Source organism: Boleophthalmus pectinirostris, unplaced genomic scaffold (genome assembly GCF_026225935.1).
Source record: "Boleophthalmus pectinirostris isolate CB_2022bp ecotype Guang Dong unplaced genomic scaffold, ASM2622593v1 HiC_scaffold_22, whole genome shotgun sequence".
NCBI lineage: Eukaryota > Metazoa > Chordata > Actinopteri > Gobiiformes > Gobiidae > Boleophthalmus > Boleophthalmus pectinirostris.
In genome coordinates this window covers 40,633,886-40,655,812 of record NW_026571190.1, presented here as the reverse complement: position 1 = coordinate 40,655,812, position 21,927 = coordinate 40,633,886, and the positions used below count along the sequence as shown (strand labels likewise).

At 41.7% G+C, this 21,927-nt stretch overlaps 1 protein-coding gene across 1 annotated transcript in view; it reads left to right on the top strand.

Annotated features, from left to right (window-relative positions):
• Window positions 1–21,927, top strand: part of LOC110170326 (voltage-dependent T-type calcium channel subunit alpha-1I-like) — a 475,861-nt gene that overhangs the window by 336,404 nt on the left and 117,530 nt on the right. The window contains exons 29-31 of the mRNA XM_055158519.1: window positions 197–389; window positions 14,811–14,962; window positions 20,381–20,490. Of these exons, the coding sequence (XP_055014494.1) occupies window positions 197–389; window positions 14,811–14,962; window positions 20,381–20,490 (455 nt within the window). The remainder of the gene's footprint in view (window positions 1–196; window positions 390–14,810; window positions 14,963–20,380; window positions 20,491–21,927) is intronic.

Sequence of the window (21,927 nt, the reverse complement as noted above, 5' to 3'; positions counted from 1 at the left end):
TAATCTGTAGGGGATTACATTTTAAAAGTCACCTTCCCAACACTGCTTGTGAATGAAACAAAACACATCTCCAGGTTTGTTTTTGAGGAGGTAACAAGATTAGAACACGACTTAAAGCTCAAAAGAGTCAATTTCACCCACTGTAGGACCTTTAAAAAGCTCTATATATGATCTTTCTAACCTGTGCCCTCTGCAGCCGGTGACCAACCAAAACCCGTGGATGCTGCTGTACTTCATCTCGTTCCTCCTCATCGTCAGCTTCTTCGTGCTGAACATGTTCGTGGGAGTGGTGGTGGAGAACTTCCACAAGTGCAGACAGCATCAGGAGGTGGAGGAGGCGCGGAGGAGAGAGGAGAAGAGGCAGAAGAGGCTCGAGAAGAAGAGACGCAGTAAGAAAACATACGACACGTGATTTATTTTTACGTTGGACTAGTTTGGATCGTCTTTATTCTCCGGTATTCAAGGCTTTCCTTCCCCAGTTTGATACTCGTAGAATTGAGCGTCGTTGCGTCGTCATTTTGGTCCAAATGTTAAAAAAAAACCTCTCTGCTCTAGTGTGATGTGCAGTTATCCACAGCAGGGACCCACAGCCTGCGGCGCTTTGTTGTCCCGACGTTTACGGCCACTCCAGCTCCCACTGGACTCCACATTTAATTTGTAACTTAATAAGACAGAATCTGGTCCAACCCAAAGGACAAAACACCGAGCCACAAACAAAGCTATGTGGTCTACTCCATTCAGTGCAGTGAAGACTGCAGTGAGAAACGGAAACAGACACTTCACAAGAGGATGGACCAACACAGACGAGAGAGCAACACAGGACCTCAGTCTGATGTCCATCTCCACTTAAAAACCACGGGACACTTGTTTGAGGACAGTGAGGTACAGATTTGAACCAGAGAAAAGAATTGGTTTGAGAGGGGAGTGAAAGAAGACATTTTTGTTAAGAAAGAGAATCCTTCTTTAAACAGAAATGGACTCAGACACCATCTACCTCCTATTTACAACTCCATCCTCAAACCTAAATCAAAACAAGAGAACAACAGGTGTAGTCAGGTCAGGTCCAGAGGTGTGAAAGCTCTATTATGCCCTTGAATTTTTCTGCTAATTAGACCCCACACCCTGTACAAGTCAACAGGCCGAACTAACATACAGAAACTGTAAACAAGCGTGCGTGTTAGTTTCAGAGTACCGTATTTTCCGGGCTATTAGACGAGCTGTTAAACCTCCAACCCCATCAAAAAACGACCGTGCGCCACAATCCAGAGCGCCCCATACACGAATCCACTTGGGTGTCCAGGAACGACTTAGTAAACACACACGGAGCAGACAGCGACCGCACCGCGAAACACACCCACAGACACACTCATCACTTCACACCGACGAGGAAGAGAACGGAGGAACGAACCGAAAAAGCGACGAGCGCGACGTGCCGCTTCTAGACACGACTGAACAACTGAGTCACTGCGAACACGCCGACAATCCAGTGGTCGACAGACACTACCCTCCCTACACGCCACAACTGAACAAACCCAGAGTCACCGTGAACGAACAAACAAACAAAACCACTCACCCATCACACTGTTGGGTTTCATTTAAAGTCCCACGAGGTTTATTTGTGAAAAAAAGTTCAAAAATAGACAATTAGACTTATAATCCAGAGCGACTAATAGTGCAGAAAATACGGTAGTTATTTAGCTCCTCCCTGCAGATAAAAGGAAGTGTCACCAGCGTCTGACCATCAATCAATCAATCAAACTTTATTTATAAAGCACTTTTCATACAAAAATGTAACACAAAGTGCTTTACACAGATTAAAAACAATCCCACATTTCCACCCACCACCCACTAACCCAACCCCCACAGCTGCCCGACTCGACACAACCAAACATCACAGACACCCAAACCACCAAACCCCCCCCCCACACACACACACACACACACATTAACCTGCTAAAATACATAAAACGACACATAGTAAAATGTGAGGCTGAATACAGGCGAACCAGTTGAGAAAGCATCATCAGAGGAGCCGTCTACACCAGGAGCAGAGAGACGTCCACCACCACCAGGAACCACCACAGGAGCCAAGGGAGAGATGAAGCCCAAGCTCCAACTCTCCACCAGGAGCCCACGGGACAGAACCCGGCAGCCACAGCCGACCTCCGCTCCCGATGCAGAGGCTCCTACAGAGGAAACACTGCATATCCTAAAAATAAGTCTAAAATAAATAAATATAAATTAAAATGTGTATAGTAGAAACAAGTAAAAAATATGATATTTCATTCAAAAGCTAAGCTAAAAAGGTGGGTCTTGAGCCTACTCTTAAAAACATGAACGTTCTCTTTGGCCCTGAGCTCCTCCGGCTGCAGTTCCATAGACGAGGGCCACAGTACTGAAAAGACGCCTCCTCTCCGTGAGGCGTGTCTTGACTTTGGGAATGACCAGGAGCTGCTGCTGGAGGAGCGCAGGGTCCGCGAGGGTTCGTAAGGTAAAAGCAGTTCTGAAAGATAAGAAGGCCCAAGACCATTAAGACATTTAAAAACCAGTAAAAGAACTTTAAAATCGATCCTGAAACTCACAGGAGCCAATGCAGTGATTTTAAAACCGGTGTAATGTGGTCCCGCCCTCTGGTCCTCGTCAGGACACGCGCTGCTGAATTTTGTAGTAATTGTAAACCTGAAATACTCTTTTTGGGAAGACCAGAGAGCAGGACATTACAGTCTATTCGACTGGTGATAAAAAAGCACCAGAAAAGACCAGAACTAAAGAAGCAGCTTGGATGAGCCGCAAAACGTCTTCAACCAAACAAACTTTTGTCCAGTCCACAAACTGTATTTTTCTCCTCGCCACGTGACTTAATAAGTAATTTACATAAACTTGCAGATCTTTGGGAAAAAAACGATATTTGTTATGTGAAGTAACTTGAAACATCTTCCCTTTGGAGGGTTCGCAACCTGCTTGTTTACATAGAGTTATTATTGCTTTGTTAGAATGTTCCACAGTATGGCATTAAACTTACATAGTGATAGAGAAGTGTAGTTGGCGCCACAGGTCGAGTTATCAGTCGTATTTGTGGAGAGGTGACACGGCGCACAATAAGAACGCATTTTTTTTAAAGTAATACTGAGTAATTAAGTAAAAAACAACAACAACAACAAAAGCTATATACTCTAGATCAGGGCTGCTCAGACCTTTTCAGTATGTGAGCTACTTTTAAAATGATCGTGTCTGAAAGATCGACCACCTAATACAAAAATGTTAAACATATATTTATTTGTAAATTATGAATTCTTACATGTGCAACACATTTTGAGGTATCTTGCATAACGTCATGAGATAAAACTGCACAACACAATTCAACTTTTTACATGTTCGTAATTACTTGAATCAGGGGTGCATACGCTTTTTCAGCATGCGAGCTACTTATAAAATGTCCAAGTCAAAAATGATCGACCGACTACAAAGTCAAGTAAACTGCACTGGACTTCAGAGAACTTTCAATAGCACTTTACAGAAAACTGAAAAAAGTGAAGACAGTGATTAGGATTTTTAAACCTGTTTTTTCAAGTTCCTAACTGGAGTTACATGGTTCGTACGAGTTTTACCGTGGGATTCAGCCTCTGCACATTTACCAAACCAAACCCAGATGTATTTGTGCACGTTTATTAGGCAAACTTTAGCCACATGTCGCGGTAGATCGGCTCTGTGCTGTTGGCTCCTCTGTGCCAACACTCTAACGTAAATTTTGATCAGTTTTTGCTTCGCGTTTTGTCTTGTCCTTCTAATCTGCGCATTGTGGCAGGAGCCTGTGCGCTTTACGCGGGAAGGAGCGAGAGCGTGAAAAGGCGAGGGGCGGCGTGCTGACGTGAGGCAGGTGGACAGGTAGGATGTTTAGGAAGTTGAACCTGCCCTGTGATGCACGCTGGTACACGAGGGCACACGCTGTCGCAGACGAGCCGTGCATAGGGAGCGTGTGTGTTTGTGATGCGCCGTAGAGTCTCCGCGGGTTTCAAATGAGCGCACAGGCTGCACTGAGACGCCCCACACGCTCCTGCACCCGCTACAAGTTTATTACCAACAGCAGCGGCCGGAATGAAACATGATCACACTTGTTGAGTGTCAGACCTCGAGTGAGAGACAAGACCGAGTCCAAACACGAGTCCGAGACGAGACACGACGATCTACCCACACGACCTTGGCCATCGACTGGTAGATCGAGATCGACGTATTGAGCACCTCTGGTCTAGGGGGTGTGCGAAAATACTGAAATATCGATATATAGTATTGTTTAATGTGATGATACAGTATCGATATCATGGGCTGCTGTATCGATATATCACCAAGAGTATTTTTTGGTTTATTTTACTCATTTATGCGACACATTTGACATTTTCACTGTTTTGATGATGTAAAATGTTTGTGTTTCATATGAACTTTGCACAAGAAGAAGTGGTTTAACAAAGACTTTTAGAATCGCAGACATGATTTAGACTTTATTTTTATTGAACCACATCAAATCGATTTGAAATATATCGTATTGAACCAAAAGTGCACTCTATTCTGATATGTATCGTATCGGCAGTTTCTTAATGATACTCAGCCCTAGTATACATGCTTAATGACAAACTGTGGAACATTCCAGACGAAGCAATAACACGTCCATGCAGACAGGCAGGTGGCTTCTCCTCCGGCAATATTGTTACACGGGGCAACTTTAATCAACGATCAATATAATGTGAAGTGAGGTTAAGTAGTTTGAAACGGGTTGAGATGAAGAGTAATTTCCAGCTCGTCTTCACACAGTCTCATATTAAAGTGTGATCAGGAGCTGGAGCAGAGCCAGTGGAGCAGAGCCAAGGGGAGTCGTCTGAATCCACGTCGTCTCTGTCTGCTGCTGCTGCGCGAGGGACTCGACTCTGCCCGTTCATTCTGATCATTAAAGCTTTAGTTATTCACAGACGCATTAGTCGACATCCAGCCCCGTAATTAAACCGGCAATTTATTAAAAAGACCTTATTGTACGAACTCTTTTTTTATATTTAGCTTTCTCCCTTGTTATCACGCTGTTCCCTCATCAAAAACACGCCTGGAGAGGTTTTAGAGTCATCCAGGCGTGTTTGAGTCATCCAGCTCCCATTCACACTAGTTTATATTCGAGTCGTGTTCGTTGTGGGTGCAGTGTTCGTTTACACTAATCTGATGGAAAACGGCTCCAGAGACGGAACGATCTGGTGCCTCCAGCTTCCACCAATTCATGTTCGTACAGATCTGATCCTGCACCGTGTGGACGCCTGAAAACTCTGATACTCTGACGTAGGAGCTCGAGTCTCGTTCTTATTGGACACGTCACTGTGACTCGCTCCTTCCTGATTCTCTGGGTTCGTGACATTGATCATGTTGATTGATTGATTGCATTTATAAAGCGCCTTTCAAGATCCCCAAAGCGCTTTACAGTTCATTATTCAGTCACTCCACACTCAGTGGTGATAAGTTACTACTGTAGCCACAGCTGCCCTGGGGCAGACTGACGGAAGCGAGGCTGCCAATCTGCGCCATCGGCCCCTCCGACCACCACCATCACTCACGCTCACACCACTTTCATACTAGGCAATGTGGGTGAAGTGTCTTGCCTAAGGACACAATGACAATGAGTTTTTTACCACTGGCGCCTCCTGTGGCTCCTGGAGTTCCCAGTGTCTCCATCCAAGTACCACCCAGGCCCAACCTGCTGAGCTTCTGAGATGTGACGGGATCAGACTTTGACAAGCTGGTCTGGCCACACAGCATGTGACGCTATTGAGGAAAACAGTTTAACTCTTTCCCCCATGAAGAGGACATTTGACGACCCTTCCTTGTTTCCTTAATGACGTCTTTTGACACCTCCGCTGTTTCACTAAAGACGTGATTTGACGACCATTACAAATGGTTTTTCATATGTAAACAGAGGCTGTGATTGGTGGGGCCACTACAACCCAGACATACTAATATATGTATGAGTTGTTCCAAGTAGATGTCCAAGGGGGAAAGAGTTAAACAAACCAGAGACAAACGTCTTAAAATCCAGTGTTACGTTCAGTAACAACTGAACCTCGTCGTCAGTTCACGAAAACTGTTTTCACGCTCACCGTTTTCCTCGGCTTGAAATCGTCCGCTGCAACTTCAGACACGGTGCTCCACTTCCTTGTTTTTACCGCCCTCATGACGTCGTGATGACATGACGCCAGCCGAGTCACGTGACCAGTGTTTCAGGCCGTTTCGAGGTTTCTGTGTGGATAGGAAGCGGACACAGAAACGACGTGTCTGGATGCAAATCGTTTCTGATACGGTGATTCGTTTTAGTGTAAACATAATCCTACAGGTGAGTTTCATTGTTGACAAAAGCGTGCGTTGCATGCTGGGAAGTATTTTGGTCGGCGGCAAGAAACACTAATTCAACATGACGGACGGAGCGAGAAAGCACGTAAAGGGTATTGATCCCGGTTATTTATCCACTCTAACTTTGGTCTGGTCTTTGACCAGAAATTGGTCATAAGCATCGACGGACGACAAATCACCCTTTTCAACCCCGACAAAAGGTGGACCAAACCAAATTTCTGGTCTGAATCTCCAACTCCCTGGACAAATATTCACTTGGGCGACATCCACAATGACTTGGTGGAAACTCCTGGGCCATTCACAGCAGAAAAGATGAAAACCTCCAAGAGTCTCGATGTGTTGTTGAACTTGTTGGAGTCCACGGTTTGTTAGGATCTTCTACGTTTGCTCTGCGGATGTTTGAAAGTCGTTTAATTCACCGTTAGTGGTTATTTTCACTCTGAATACGAAAAAGACATTTTCCTTCTTCCGTGTTTCTATTTGTGCATCTGATAATGCAGCAGGAATTTACCATTATCGGGGAGAAATACACGAGGTTACGAACTGTGTTTGACGCTACCGTGTTTCTTGCCTCCGACCAAAATATTTCCCAGCAGCAACGCGGCTTTTAATAACAATGACGTCAGCTGAAACTCGCCTATAAATCTCTCCCGGTCTGTATTCAAACCCTCCTTAACCGTACCGGCCATATCGGATTATCAAAGTCTGATCCCGTCAGATCTCAGAAGCTCAGCAGGACAGGGTCTGGTTAGTACTTGGATGGAGACACTGGGAAAATCAGGAGCCTCAGGAAGAACCAGAGGCAAAAAAAATTGGCAAGACACTTCACCCACATTGCCTGGTGTGTGGTGAGTGCTGGTGGTGCTTCCAGTAGTAGTACAATAGTAGCTCACCACCACCGGGTCTGGAGAAAAAGAATAATGAATCTATCAAATGCTCTGTAAAGCGTCTTTGTGACATACGTCTGTGAAATGCGCTATAGAAATAAAGACTTACTTAACCAGGAGCAAAAAGACAAAACCTCGCTTGATCTTGATTTTCAGTTTGACTACAGACCGTGAAAGCAGCGCCTCACGATCCTTCTGACTCTTTGGGTTTTAAGCAGGAGGTGTCAGAAAAGTTACCACAGGAAAAACTGTCTTGTGGCGGCCAAGCGTTCAGAGCGACGTCGCTTTTTGATCCTTCGTATGACCCGTGTGCCTTAAATGCAACTTACAGTCCAAAAAATACGGTAACGGGGCAGCTTTTTAAATGCGTTGTTTATTTTAAAGCTGCACTGTGTACCTTTTCTGGTGTACGGTTTGTCTACTGACTGCCTCCGTGGCGATGTTACAGTTTTTTCTGTACTGACATTAAGCTAATCAGTCTTTCATTTTTTCAATTACGTGTGATTCTATGGAAAACATGGACTCTCACCGAGGCTTTAATTGCCCCATTCACTCAAATCAGTGACTCCTTCACCTTCATTATCTCGAACGCGACGACAGGAACGGGAGCTGCGCATTTCACTATATACACAGAACATTAATGTGAGTGCGGAACATTCTCATTATTTGTTAGAAATTGGCCCCGGGGGTTTATGTGACGCTATTTTCTGATCTATGTTCTAATGTAGTTTCCTCATCACAAACACACCTGGAGTTGTGGTTTTTTTGTTTCATTTACACATGTTTAACACAAAAACCTGCACATTTAGGCTCAAAACACTCTGTTCTACCTCGTGTGGTGATAGAGGAAGAGCTCCACTGTGTTTTTAAATCCCTTTCAACCCTGGAATTGGCTCTGTTCACACGGGAAGACGTTTGGAAACATACGGATGACGACTTCTTCTGACAACTTCGTCTTCAAGAGCTGGGACCAGGTTGTTGTTTTGCAAGTCTCAAGTGAGTCTCAAGTCTTTGACCTCAAGTCCGAGTCAAGTCCCAAGTCAAATACAGGCAAGTCCAAGTCGAGTCTCGAGTCACTGGCCCATAAGTCCAAGTCAAGTCCAAGTCGTCTGCTTTGAGTCTTTTGAGTCATTTCAAGTCTTAAAATCATTTAGATTTTTGCAATTTATATGAATTTTAAACTAAATTGTACTTAAAAAGTCAAGATATATTTATATATGAGTATTTATATAAGAGTTGTAGAAATTAATGTAGTTATTCTTTCTTTTTTAAATGTCTTGACAAGATCTTGGTGTGAATCATTGCGGTCAGAATAGAAACAATTCTGATTTAAAAGTGCTTCTCAAGTCACAGGGCTCAAGTCCGAGTCAAGTCCCAAATCTTAGTCAGTTTTGTCAAGTCAAGTCTTAAGTCCTAAAAATAGTGACTCAAGTCTGACTCGAGTCCAAGTCACGACTCGCAAGTTCCACCTCTGGCGTTTTCACGGGATTCTAATCGTGTCTTCGATGTCGCTTACAAAGTTGGATGTAACTGTTGATTTGACGAACATAACGGAACACTACAGTGACACTTTTTTCTTTTTTTTTTATATTAAATTTGACAAATTATAACACACAAATCAATAGGCAATGTGTAAAAGGAAAAAAGAAAGAATACAACAACATCTAGATGAAGCAAACTGTTCTATTTTCTCAGTTTTCCCAGATTTTGTCAGAGTTCCACATAGTGCCTCCGCTCAGTCTCGTGACACATTTGTCTTCAGCAACTAAGTCAGGAATCAGAATACACTAGATCACAGGTGTCAAACATGCGGCCCGGGGGCCAGATCCGGCCCTCCAAGACCTTTAATCTGGCCCTCGGCTGATTTTCTACTACAATATTTTAATTATATTTCTTATTAAAATCTTGTTAATTTTCTGTGGTGTTTATCACAGCAGCGTCTCCAGTGTACGTGGCCCCTCCCACCAGAGCAGCACAAATGAAGACTTGTCTCTTTCCAAACGCTCTTAAAGGACGATCGTTTTGACTGTTGACCGTGACACCCTCATCAGAAAAATGTCCAACATGAGAAAAGTGGAGCCGAGTGCAGGATTTTACAACAAAAATAGACTTATTCCTGTTTATACAAGTTAATGTTAAACAAGTTCATGTTAAAACTTTGTGTTGAAATTATATTTTTCTTAAAGTTTCAGGTTGTTCATAATTTTATAATATTTTGTAAAAGAAAGAGTTCATCAATTAAAAAGATTTCTGTAATAGATTCGCGTTTCTCTGCTCAAATATTTGAACTTATTGTTATTTTTGGGGTTTATACGACATGAGTTTTCTGATCCGGACACTTTGGGATCAAAGTTGGTTGGATACGACCCCCGGAACAAAATGAGTGATCCAATCAGCTGTGAGCTGTGAAGTCATGACGTCAAACTCGTGGCCTGTGTTTCTGTGTCCCTTTTGTGGAACAGCACAACAGTAAACAAAGCGTCGAGATGGATGTAGACGAAGAAAGACATTCTGTGTTGGCGACGATTCCCCAGATTGAGGATTTAAAGACGGAACAAAGAGAATGTTTGGTGAATTTTATCAAGAGGAAAGACGGTATTGTCCTTCTTCCTATGGGATTTGGAGCATTACAAACGTCACGACCAAACAGCAGCGATTGGTTAAATAAAAAAAGTACCTGCCTACCTTCAAGTGAACAAATCCTAATGCTGCCAGATCAGACGGTTTCCACCAAGAGAAAGTGGCTGATGAATCAGACTAATCGCCGACAGAACCCAAACGAAGTCATCATCCCCATGTTTTCAAGCATCTTCTGTTTTTGTCTCTACTGAAGGAAAGATAAAAGGAGCTCTTCACTTAAACTACCGCTTCATTACAAGGTGGAACAGAGCGTTTTGAGCTTTGGAGATATAGACAGACTAATAATAAAGAGATACTCAAACCCAACACAACTCCACGTCTGTTTTTGCCGATGTAACAACATTTTAACATGGTTTAAAGCTTAAAAACGTCCATCTTGCGTAATAAAAGGAGCTTTAAAAGTCCTTTTAACTGACAACGCTCACGTCTTTGGGGTTGAAAAATGGCACGATGTTCTGAAGCTATTGTGAAAAAAAAGATTCTACTTTTGTTTATTTATCCTGACAGAGATGTTGAGCTTTAAGACACTTTTTGTTTCACGTGGATAGGCCCAGGAATGACAAAGATATGAACCATAAACCAGGTCAACAAATCTGCAATCTGACAGTTAAAGCATTAAGTGCATTGTGTAACTTTTTTGGTGGTGCGTTGTCTGGAATGTCCCACAGTATGGCATTAAACCTTTCTATCTTCACGGAGACCGAACCAGACCAAGTTACAGGTCCGATCTGTGGAGAGGTGACCCCGCTCACAGTCAAAATCCCTGTTTTTTCTCTGTATTTTTGAGCAATAAAACCACCTGTAATTGAATAAATATAGTAAAGTAAAGCTGTTTAATGTCACACTGTGGAACATTCCAGGCAGAGCGATGACGTATCCATAGAAACAAGCAGGTGACGGGACCCCAAACCAAAAAAAATGGCATAGCTGCACCTTAAAACTACAAACTCCACCTGAGAATTCTGTCTGTATCTGTTCATTATGTCCCCGCTTACAGTCTTTTGTCAATGTCCCGCAGTGTGGCTTTACTCTCTGTTTCTCTACTGTCTCTAACTGGTCCCGGTGGGAGCAGGATTAGACTCGCTATTCTCCCGTAACAGCCTCTGAGCTCCGAAACTCTTCTCTCATTTTTCACTTTTGAAAATGTCACTGAACCGTCGTCCCATTGTCCCCGTCCAAAACACAGACGGGATTAAGTCCACTGGATCTGACTGAGTTTTTGAGTGATTGTTTTACGAGAAAAATCGGCTTTCACGGAGTCACTGTCCCCGCCTCATTACAGAAAATACGTTTTTGATTTATAATATTACACTATATCTGTACTGGGGCTTTTTTCCTCAAAGGAGCGCTGAGTAACGATTTATTTTTCTTGATTTTCAATTCGATCTTCTTCCATCTTATTGAAAACACAGACAGTTGTAAAGATCAGTGCGTCAGGAGTTTTTATGTCGTGTTGACAGGACTGATCATTCTGGACAATTTTACGTTTGAAGTTTGGATTCAGTTTGTGGGTCAAGTGGTAACGGAGGGAAACGGGCAGATTTTTGACATTCAAATGTGTCTTATTCAGAAACTAGAGGAACTATTGAAATAAGTAAAGTATCAGAATGTAGGAAAGAGTTACACTCCAACAGGGTCAAGTTAAACCTGTGAGATTCTTTCAAGTTGTTGACAAAACATTTTAAAAACTCATGTCGGTAACGGAGGGAATGAAATATGCAGCACTTTTTGGTCAATAAATCCAAACAGTGATAACTCTTGGTTCTCACTTACATATCCTTAACAAACTGGTTTGAATATTTGCTTCATATAGTTTTCTACCATATGGAACAAGATTAGGTTGAAAAACCTCTGACTTTTTGACTCATGAGATTTTTTATTAAGAAAGTTCATGGTAACGGAGGGAAAAGTAACGGAGGGAAAATTGTACAAACAAGTAGAAGGTGCAGGATTTTACATCATTTGTCAGTTTTTTCTTCCAAATACTTTAATATTACTTCTGGTTGCTCCGGTTTCCCAATCAACCCAAAACATGTTACAGGTCTCCAAGAACAGTTGATCGTCCAGGTCAGTTAAATACAATCAATCAATGAACCTGTCCAGGGACGACAGGTGGAAATTAGCACTGATGCTACAACCTGATGTACAAACATCTCTCCTGTCAAGGTTAATGCAAAAATTGTGCACTGTCCCTGTCTCAAATACATAAATAAATACATAAAAATAAAATGAAAGGAAACTATTTCTATAAAATATGTCAGTCCTTCCAAGCAAATTTTTATCATTTTAAATAATTTTTTTTTTTAATCCTGTCCCTTCATCAACAGTTCAAAGATGGAATAACACAAGATATGATGAAATACATCCATTTATTTACATGATTTTCGGGTCTTTGAAATTTGGGAAATAATTTTTGTTCCATGTTTCATACATGGTCTGTTTAAAACATATGGAACTTTAGAACCAAAAATGGTACAGAAAAAAGGTCAACAGTTTCATAAACTAGAGTAAATATGTATCTGTTCAATACATTTTTATATCAGATGCATTAACTTGAATTTTTGGCCTTGTTGTTTACTTCTGCTTGACCAGGTCCATATGGACAATATATTAAACCCAAACGCTCTACCAACTGAGCTACTGTATTTTTTGGACTATAACTTGCACTTTTTTCATGGTTTTGGTGCCTCCTGCGACTCATACTCAGGTGTGACTTATATATTACATCATTATTTCCCAAAGACCCTGTGACCCTCAGATTGGTCACAAGAAACTTTTTTTGGTCACCTTGTCTACATATAAATTTGCAGTGTACAGTTCTGACACATGAGAAAGTGAGTCAGTGAATCCTCTCTGTCTGCCCTGAATGAACTAAAGTTGAGAACTGCTGCTTGGTCGTCCAAAAAGACGGGAGATAAATCAGCAAAAGTCAGAGCACTTCAGGACACTTATGGATCCTTTTATTGCTGCTTCAGTGACTGATTTCATTGTTTAAAACTTGAGTAAAACTAACTGTTCAGAGACACGATCACTCAGTCGACAATAAAATATCCTCATCAATGTTCAGTAACACTGTTGGGCAAGTGACTTTAAAACTGTAATGTGTTTTTTTATGACTTGTTATTGTCATTTCAAAGTCATTTGTTAAATTACAATATTACTGTGTTTAAAATGTAAAACATGACGCGACTATTACAGCATTTTTAAGTTACTCTCACCAAAATAACTGAAGATGCTGAACTTTTGCGCTGTATATGGACTAAACCAGGACTAAACCAGGACTAAACCAAGGACTGAACCAGGACTGAACCAGGACTGAACCAAAAGTGAATCAGAGCTGAACCCGGACTGAAACAGGACTAAACCAGGTCTAAACCAGGACTAAACCAGGACTATACCAGAGCTGAACCAAGACTGAATCAGGACTAAACCAGGTCTAAACCAGGACCAAACCAGGACTAATCTTGGACTTGAACTTGGAAGCTCCTTGCAGACAGGGTGTTTGCGAGGCGCGATCAGGCATCAGCTGCGTTTAGCTCGGTGGAGCGAGTTCTGTGTCGGTCCTTTCGCCCGCGGTCACCTGACGGTCTACGTGGGCGTGTCTCCGGCGTTTCACCGCTCCTAATATCACCGTGATTTTAGCGAATTTGCATGAAGAAAAACGAAAAACCCACCACTTCAATCCAGGTTAAAATGCATTGCAACACACATTTGTACTGAGTAAAATATTAAATGTTTTCCCCTGTAATGCCGTAACATTACTGCGTTACAGCAAAAATGTCTATTGACTTGGGTCACGAAGGTTTGTGACTTTTAAAATATGACTCCCCAGAAAAAAAGTTTGGGAAACACTGTATTATTATGTGTTATTTTCACGCTGGTTCTTGTCTTGTGTGTGAGGATCTGCTGCTTCTGTTCCTCCTGCTCCACTGTCACTTCACTCTACTGCGCATGTCTCCTGCAGAAAGAGCCTCTGTCCTGTTGCAAGTAGCTGGCGCCACCTAGTGCCTCCCCTCAATTTCATTTCTCTTCAGCGACTAGGTCAGGAATCGGTATACACTAGTTCGCAAAAACCCCAGAAGTGCGAGTTCAGGCATCAGCCAATCAGTGAAGAGACAGACATTCTGTGTTGATAACGATTCCCGAGATCGAGGATTTAAAGCCGGAACAAAGAGAATGTTTGTTGAATTTTATCAAGGGGAAAGACGTTATTGTCCTTCTATCTATGGGATTTGTGAAAAGTTTAATATACCAGTTAGTCCCGTTAGCCGAGCATTACATACATCATGACCAAATAGCCGCAATTTTTAAAAATAAAAAAGTACCCACTTACCGTCGAGCGAACGAATCGTAATGCTGCGAAGTGAAACCGGCTGATGAATCAAGGTCGTAAGTAGTGAAATATGCATCCAAAAACTGTAATCGAGCAGCACAAAGAAAGTTTGGAGTGAGTGAGAAACTTGTGAGGAACTGGCAAAAAACAAAGGATACTCGAACTGCAATGAAGAAAACAAAAAAGCTCATCGCAAACGAAAAGTAGAGTCGGTGAAGTTGCTCAGAAGTGACACCGAGGATGAAGAACTGGTGTGAGATTGGAGCGGTCTCTGATTTTATATAAAAAATATTCCCTTTATATATTACTTACTTACTTATATATGTTTTTTTTCTTCTTCATTACACATTTTTTGGTTGGTGCAACTCATAGTCTGGAAAAAAAGGACCAGAAAACATTGTATTTATATAAAAAAAACAGATTACACTTGTGAATCCTGAGTTTAATCTGACTTTTTACAGAGAAATGTTTGCTGTTCTCCCATAGAAATCCTAATAAGAAAATGATTGTTCGACAAATATCGCTGGACGTGATTCGATTCAGACTGATCAGTTTCATTTGTTCTTTTGCAGAAGCTCAGAAGACTCCGTACTACGCGTCGTACGGCCCGGCCCGGCTCTCCATCCACTCCCTGTGCACCAGCCACTACCTCGACCTCGTCATCACCTTCATCATCTGCATCAACGTCATCACCATGTCCCTGGAGCACTACAGCCAGCCTCTGGTAAATACAAGACACTAAAAATACACAAAACTATATGAATAAATACATAAGAGTGAATAATCTACAGCACTACAGCCAGTGTTTGGTAAATATAAAACACTAAAAATACACAAAACTCTCTGCCCAGACGCATCGGAGACTCATCCACACTCCCCGTGTTTAAATAAGCCCTGAAACTCGTCTCTTTTACTTTTTTATTTCTTTTGTTTGTCTCTTTGTGTAAAGCGTCTTTGAGTATTTTGAAAAGCTCTGTACAAGTGTTATGTTTTATTATAAATATATATGAGTGTGTAATCTACAGCCTCTGGTAAATAAAACACTAAAAATATATAAAACTATATGAATAAATAAATGTGAGGAATCTACAGAGCTACAGCTTCTAAATATACACTAAACAATACTAAATATAAATATACACTAAACAATACTAAATATAAATATACACTAAACAATACTAAATATAAATATACACTAAACAATACTAAATATAAAATATACACTAAACAATACTAAATATAAATACACTAACAATACTAAATATAAATATACTAAACAATACTAAATATAAATATACACTAAACAATACTAAATATAAATATACACTAAACAATACTAAATATAAATATACACTAAACAATACTAAATATAAATATACTAAACAACTAATCTGCACAGCCAACCTCTGTCATTTTTAACATTTTCTCAGGGTTTATATGAGTCCAATCTGTTCTAGAGTTAATTTAACATTTTTGGAAATGTTAATTAAGTAACACTGGACCAAAGTTCCTGTTTAACTACAAAATCAAGAGTTATATTAAAGTTTTGAGAGTAAACAGATAACACTTTGTAGAGTTCATGGGAGTTTGCCCAACCAGTCCACATGTGTTTTGTGGATCTGGAGAAGGCGTTTGACCGTGTCCCTCGTGGTGTCCTGTGGGGGGTGCTCTGGGAGTCTGGGGTCCGGGGCCCTTTGCTAAGGTCTGTCCGGTCCCTGTATGACCGGAGCAGGAGCTGTGTTTGTTGCCGCAGTAAGTCAGACCTGTTCCCGGTGCATGTTGGACTCCGCCAGGGCCGCCCCTGTCACCGGTTCTGTTCATTGTTTTTATGGACAGAATTTCTAGGCGCAGTCAGGGGTCGGAGGGGTCCGGTTTGGGGACCACAGGATCATCTCTGCTGTTTGCAGATGATGTTGTCCTGTTGCCTTCATCAGACCAGGACCTGCAGCACTGGGGCGGTTTGCAGCCGAGTGTGAAGCGGCTGAGATGAAGATCAGCTCTTTCAAATCCGAGGTCATGGTTCTCGACTGGAAAAAGGCATCTTTTCCTCTCCGGGCTGGTGGAGAGTCTCTGCCTCAAGTGGAGGAGTTCAAGTATCTCAGGGTCTTGTTCTCGAGTGAGGGGAGGACGGAGTGTGAGATTGACAGGAGGATCGGTCCAGCATCTGCAGTGATGCGGTCGCTGTGTCGGACCGTTGTGGTGAAGAGGAGCTGAGTCCAAAGGCTCTTGATTTACTGTCAGTCTTCGTTCCTCCCCTCACCTCTGGTCATGAGCTCTGGGTAATGACCGAAAGGAGGAGCTCGGAGTAGAGCCGCTGCTCCTCCATGTCAAGAGGAGCAACTGAGGAGACTCGAGCATCTGTTCTGATGCCTCCTGGACGTCTCCCTCGGGAGGTGTTCCAGGCATGTTCCACTGGGAGGAAGACCCAGGACACTCTGGAGGGACTGTGTCTCTGGGCTGGCCTGGGAACACCTCGGGGTCCCCCTGGAGGAGCTTGTGTGTGAAGAAGTGTCTAGGGCAGGGGTGTCCAAACCTTTTTCATCAAGGGCCACATATCTAAACACAGACTGAGCGGAGGGATGATCGAGGGCCGTAGACATGTGCTCAATACAGTGAATAACTGAAATATGTGCATGTTTAACACGTTAGAATGAACCATCAGACTTTATTCAAGCTGAGATCCTTAAAAACACACACTAAATATTAAATATCAGCTTTATCAAGACTTTTTCAAAACCTTGCAGTAAAAAAATATTTTTTAATTGACGCAAAGTAATTTGGGCCAATTCACCTGGAAGTCTGAGGGCCAAGAAAAATGTGTCTGAGGGCCGCATTTGGCCCCCGGGCCATAGTTTGGACATGCCTGGTCTAGGGTGAAGGAAGTCTGGGAGTTTAGACTACTGCCCCCGTGACCCCGGATAAGTGGAAGAAAATGGACAGACGGTTTTGGAGACAAATAATGAAGAAAATAGTTGTTTTTTCATTTTCTTATTTTTGGTTTTATATTGAAAAACAAATGAACAAATGACACACGGACTGTGAACACTGAGGATGTTCTGAATGTTTAAGTGAGAAATGACTTTGGACAAACTGTTTACAATGAACCCACTCTGTTTTTTCACGTTTTAAAACAGTAAAAATCATGAACAGCTCCTTAAATGATCCTCACCTCCACCTCTTCACTTATTCCATCGCTCCAGACTCCATTTTCAAGGTCAGATGAACCGAGCCTGTGTTTCAAATCCCTTCGATACATTATGATTATGACGTTCATGTCTGCTCATATATTAACCGTATCCTGCTCATTCAAACAGCATTAACGAGGCCTGAGCTGGACCGACGCGCCGGGACACGAGACGCCCCGATGTTCTTTAACACCGAGCTGGAGGAAAGGACACATTTATGTGGTTAAAACAAAAGCGCTGGACCTGATTTTTACCGTCTTTAACTCATGAAAAACAGAACGAGTTCATCTGAAACAGTTGCAGAGCTCCAGAGTTCTTCAACAGTGTGACTTTAAACAGATTTACTTTAATTTTATTCAATTACTGATGGTTTTATAACTCAAAAATACCTAAAAACAAACATTGTGACTGTGAGCGGGGTCGCCTCTCCACAGATCTGACCTGGAACTTGGTCTGGTTTGGTCTCCAAGAAGATAGAAAGTTTAATGCCACACTGTGAAACTTTCCAGACAGTGCAATAACATCTCATGGAGAAAAGTATTTGACGAACCCTCCAACAGAAAAGTTACACAGTGCAGCTTTAAATTACTCTTACTTGAGTAACTTAAAGCTCCAAATACTTTTTTTACTTTTACTTGAGTCATTTCTTACACCAGTACTTAGTATGTCTAGTTGAGATATATTATTTTGAAGTAACATTACTTTTACTTGAGTACTACTTTTCCCAAATACTTTTTTTTTTAACTTTTTACTTTGTACTCCTACGTGAGTAATACATATATATTTTTGGAAGTAACGTTACTCTGTCTTGAGTAGTACATTTCCCCAATACTTTTTTTTTACATTTACTTGAGCCATTTCTTGAACCACTATTTTGTACTTCTACTTGAGTAATAATATTCTGAAGTAACATTACTCTTGTCAAGTAGTACCTTTCCCAAATACTTTTTAAATTTGTACTTCAACCACAACTTTGTACTTCTGCTTGAGTAAAATTAGTTTGAAGTAACATTCTTATTTAAGTAATACTTTTCCCCAAATACTTTTTTTACTTTTACTTGAGTCATTTCTTACACCAGTACTTGTATTTCTACTTGAGATATATTATTTTAAGTAAACATTGCTCTTATTTACATAGTACTTTTCCCAAATACTTTTTTACTCTTGAGTAATTTCTTGGACCACTACTTCGTACTTCTACTTGAGTAATATTAGTTTGAAGTAACATTACTCTTACCTGAGTAGTACTTTTCTCAAATACTTTTATACTCTTGTACTCTTGGACCTCTACTTAGTACTTCTACTACAGTAATATTATTTTGAAGTACCTTTCTTCGTGTTTGTTTACAGTGTTTTGCTCTTCTTCTTCTTCTTCGTCGTCGTCGTCGTCTTCTTCTTCTTCTTCTTCTTCTTCTTCTTCTTCTTCGTCTTCTTCTTCTTCTTCTTCTTCTTCTTCGTCTTCTTCTTCTTCTTCGTCGTCTTCTTCTTCTTCTTCTTCTTCTTCTCCTCCTCACGAGGTTTAATCCGAGTGTTTCATAATTCCTTCTTTTTCGTTTCCCTGCGTTTTGTTCTTCGTCCCCAGAGTCGTGCATTTTTCTCGGCGTCTGCTCCAATTAAGCTGATTTTTATTAGAATCCCTCCTCGGGCGATTCGTCATCTTCAGCGACAGATGAATCCCGACCGGCTCGAATCTCACATAACACGCCGTTCACCGGAAAAATGGAAAAGTAAACAAATGATTCAAGGGCTTCAGTGATGATTTTCTCACATTTGAAATAAGTTATAATGTTTTTACCTCATCAAAAATAAGACTGTGTTTTGTTTCATGTGTTTATGTTTGTGTGATTCTGTAAAAACTCCTCTGGGTTTTTGAAGAGGCGGAAAATCTGTTTATCATTCGTTCATTTGTTTTTCAATATAAAACCAAAAATAAGAAAAAAAAAAATAATGATTTTTTTTTTCAGTTTTCGATTTTGTTTAAATGACATGGAAAAATGTAGAAGGTTTCCTGTTCATGTGACTTAAACTGCAAAGCCGGACTGAACCAGGACTAAACTGTTTTCCCTGGTCAGTCAGTCCCGGTCCTCCGTCGTCTCTCAGTCCCAGTTCCCAGTCTCAGTACCAATTTGGTCCCGGTCTGGTCCTGGTCTGGTCCTGGTCTCAGTTCTGGCCCTGTTCCCAGTCTCAGTCCTGGTCTCAGTTCTGGTCTGGTCCCAGTCTCAGTCCTGGTCTCAGTTCTGGTCTGGTCCCAGTCTCAGTCCTGGTCTGGTGTCAGTCTCAGTCCTCGTCTCAGTTCTGGTCTGGTCCCAGTCTCAGTCCTGGTCTCAGTTCTGGTCTGGACCCAGTCTCAGTCCTGGTCTCAGTTCTGGTCTGGTCCCAGTCTCAGTCCTGGTCTCAGTTCTGGTCTGGACCCAGTCTCAGTCCTGGTCTGGTGTCAGTCTCAGTCCTAGTCTCAGTTCTGGTCCAGGTTTCAATCACGGTCTGGTCCTGGTCTGGTCTCGGTTTCAATCCTGGTCTCAGTTCTGGTCCTTGGTCCCAGTCTAAGTCCTGGTTTCAGTCCTGGTTCAGTCGTTATCCGTTTTTTTTTTTTTTTTGCATTTTTCATTTAAACACAAAATCAAAAACTGAAAAAACAAATCATTATCCAGTTTTTCATTTTGGTTTTGGAGACAAATAATGAAGAATTTTTATTTTTTTTTTTTTCGTTTTATTTTGAAAAACAAATGAACGAACGACGGATTTTCGAAGGTCAGACAGAAAAATGAGACAAACTAAATCAGAAACACAAACGTCCAAATCAATTCATATCGTCACGTGAAGTTTTTGTCACTTTACACTAAGAGTACAATTACTTCAATACAAATATTATAAAAGTATTCTGCTGGAAAAATACTCTGAAAAGTACAATTTCTTTCCTTTTTCTTCTCCTCTAACCCTGGTCCTTGTTTCTCTCTCAGTCCCTGGAGACGGCGCTCAAATACTGCAACTACTTCTTCACGTCCACGTTTGTGATCGAGGCGTCGCTCAAACTCGTGGCGTTCGGCTTCAGACGGTTCTTCAAAGACAGGTACGAGACAAACCGCACAAAACCACTCGCCGTATTTATGTTTTGTTTTATTGTGAAACGCGGCGTGTTTACAAGATGAGTTAAAGGTTGTATGGAGGATTTTTTTTTGTTTCAAACTGTCAGTGAAAGATTAAAATACCATTACAGAGACGCAGCAGCTTTGTAATTATGATGACCAAAAAAAAAAAAGAACGAAAATCTATCAACTGTGGACGTGTTGAGGCCAGATAAACATCAGCCAATAGAAAACGAGGCTCCCTCATTTTCTATTGGCTGTTGGGTTGTCAATCAAACTCCCTAGTATAACTGACTCGTCGGAGCGCGGGGATTACGTGGTTTACGCAGCGGTTCTTAGAGGCTTTTTCGAACTGTCGCTTCCTCGCATTTCGCACAAAGTTTGTCGCGACGGCGGACGAGAATCCACGACCGGTTCACCGCAAAAGAAAGTCGGTTTTTGAGGTCGCTGAAAGAAGAAGAGAAGAGGAAAAGGAGCGAAGACAAACTGAGGTGATTCTTGGAGATCTCGTCCAGCGATGGCGCGACCGAAGCAGACGAAGGGTCTAAAAACTGACGCGTCGGTCGCTGAATTACTTCTAGACAGGAAACTTCAACAGTGATTCTGAACGCGCACAAGGACTGTCGCTGTATTTCTCTTCCCTTAAAAAAAATCCTCTATACAACCTTTAATGTCGCTTATCTCAAAGGTTTTCCAGACCTGAGGGTAATTTTCGTACATTTGTCTTCGCCTGGATTCTTTTTTCTTAATTTTGCTTTTAAAACTCCCCCTTTTACCGCCTAATGAAGTGTTAAACGTCTTTTTTTTTTTTTTTTTTTTTGCACCTGTTATTTCACAATCTGCTGCTTTAATTATGTCATATGGCTGTAATAAAAGCTCAAGGACCAAAAATACACAAGAAATAATTCACACTTTTTTATACAAAACACTTTTTTGACATAAAAAAAAGCTTAATTTAGGCCCTTAGTTATAAAAGTGCAAATTATGAAGTCTGTAAATAAACTAAAAATATCATTATTGCCTCAAAACAAAACAAAAAAAGTGCAATTGCCCCATGATTTTCCGTGGTCCAGTCCGTGGTCCAGTCCCTGGCCTAGTCCGTGGTCTAGTCCGTGGTCTAGTCCCTGGTCTAGTCCATGGTCTAGTCCCTGGACTAGTTCGTGGTCTAGTCCGTGGTCTAATCATTGGTCTAGTCCCTGGTCTCTAGTCTCTAGTCTCTAGTCCCTGGTCTAGTCCATGGTCTAGTCCGTGGTCCAGTCCCTGGTCTAGTCCCTGGTCTGGTCCCTGGTCTAGTCCTTGGTCTAGTCCCTGGTCTAGTCCCTGGTCTAGTCCCTGGTCCGGTCCCTGGTCCGGTCCCTGGTCCTGTCCCTGGTCCAGTCCTTGGTCTAGTCCCTGGTCTAGTCCCTGGTCTGGTCCCTGGT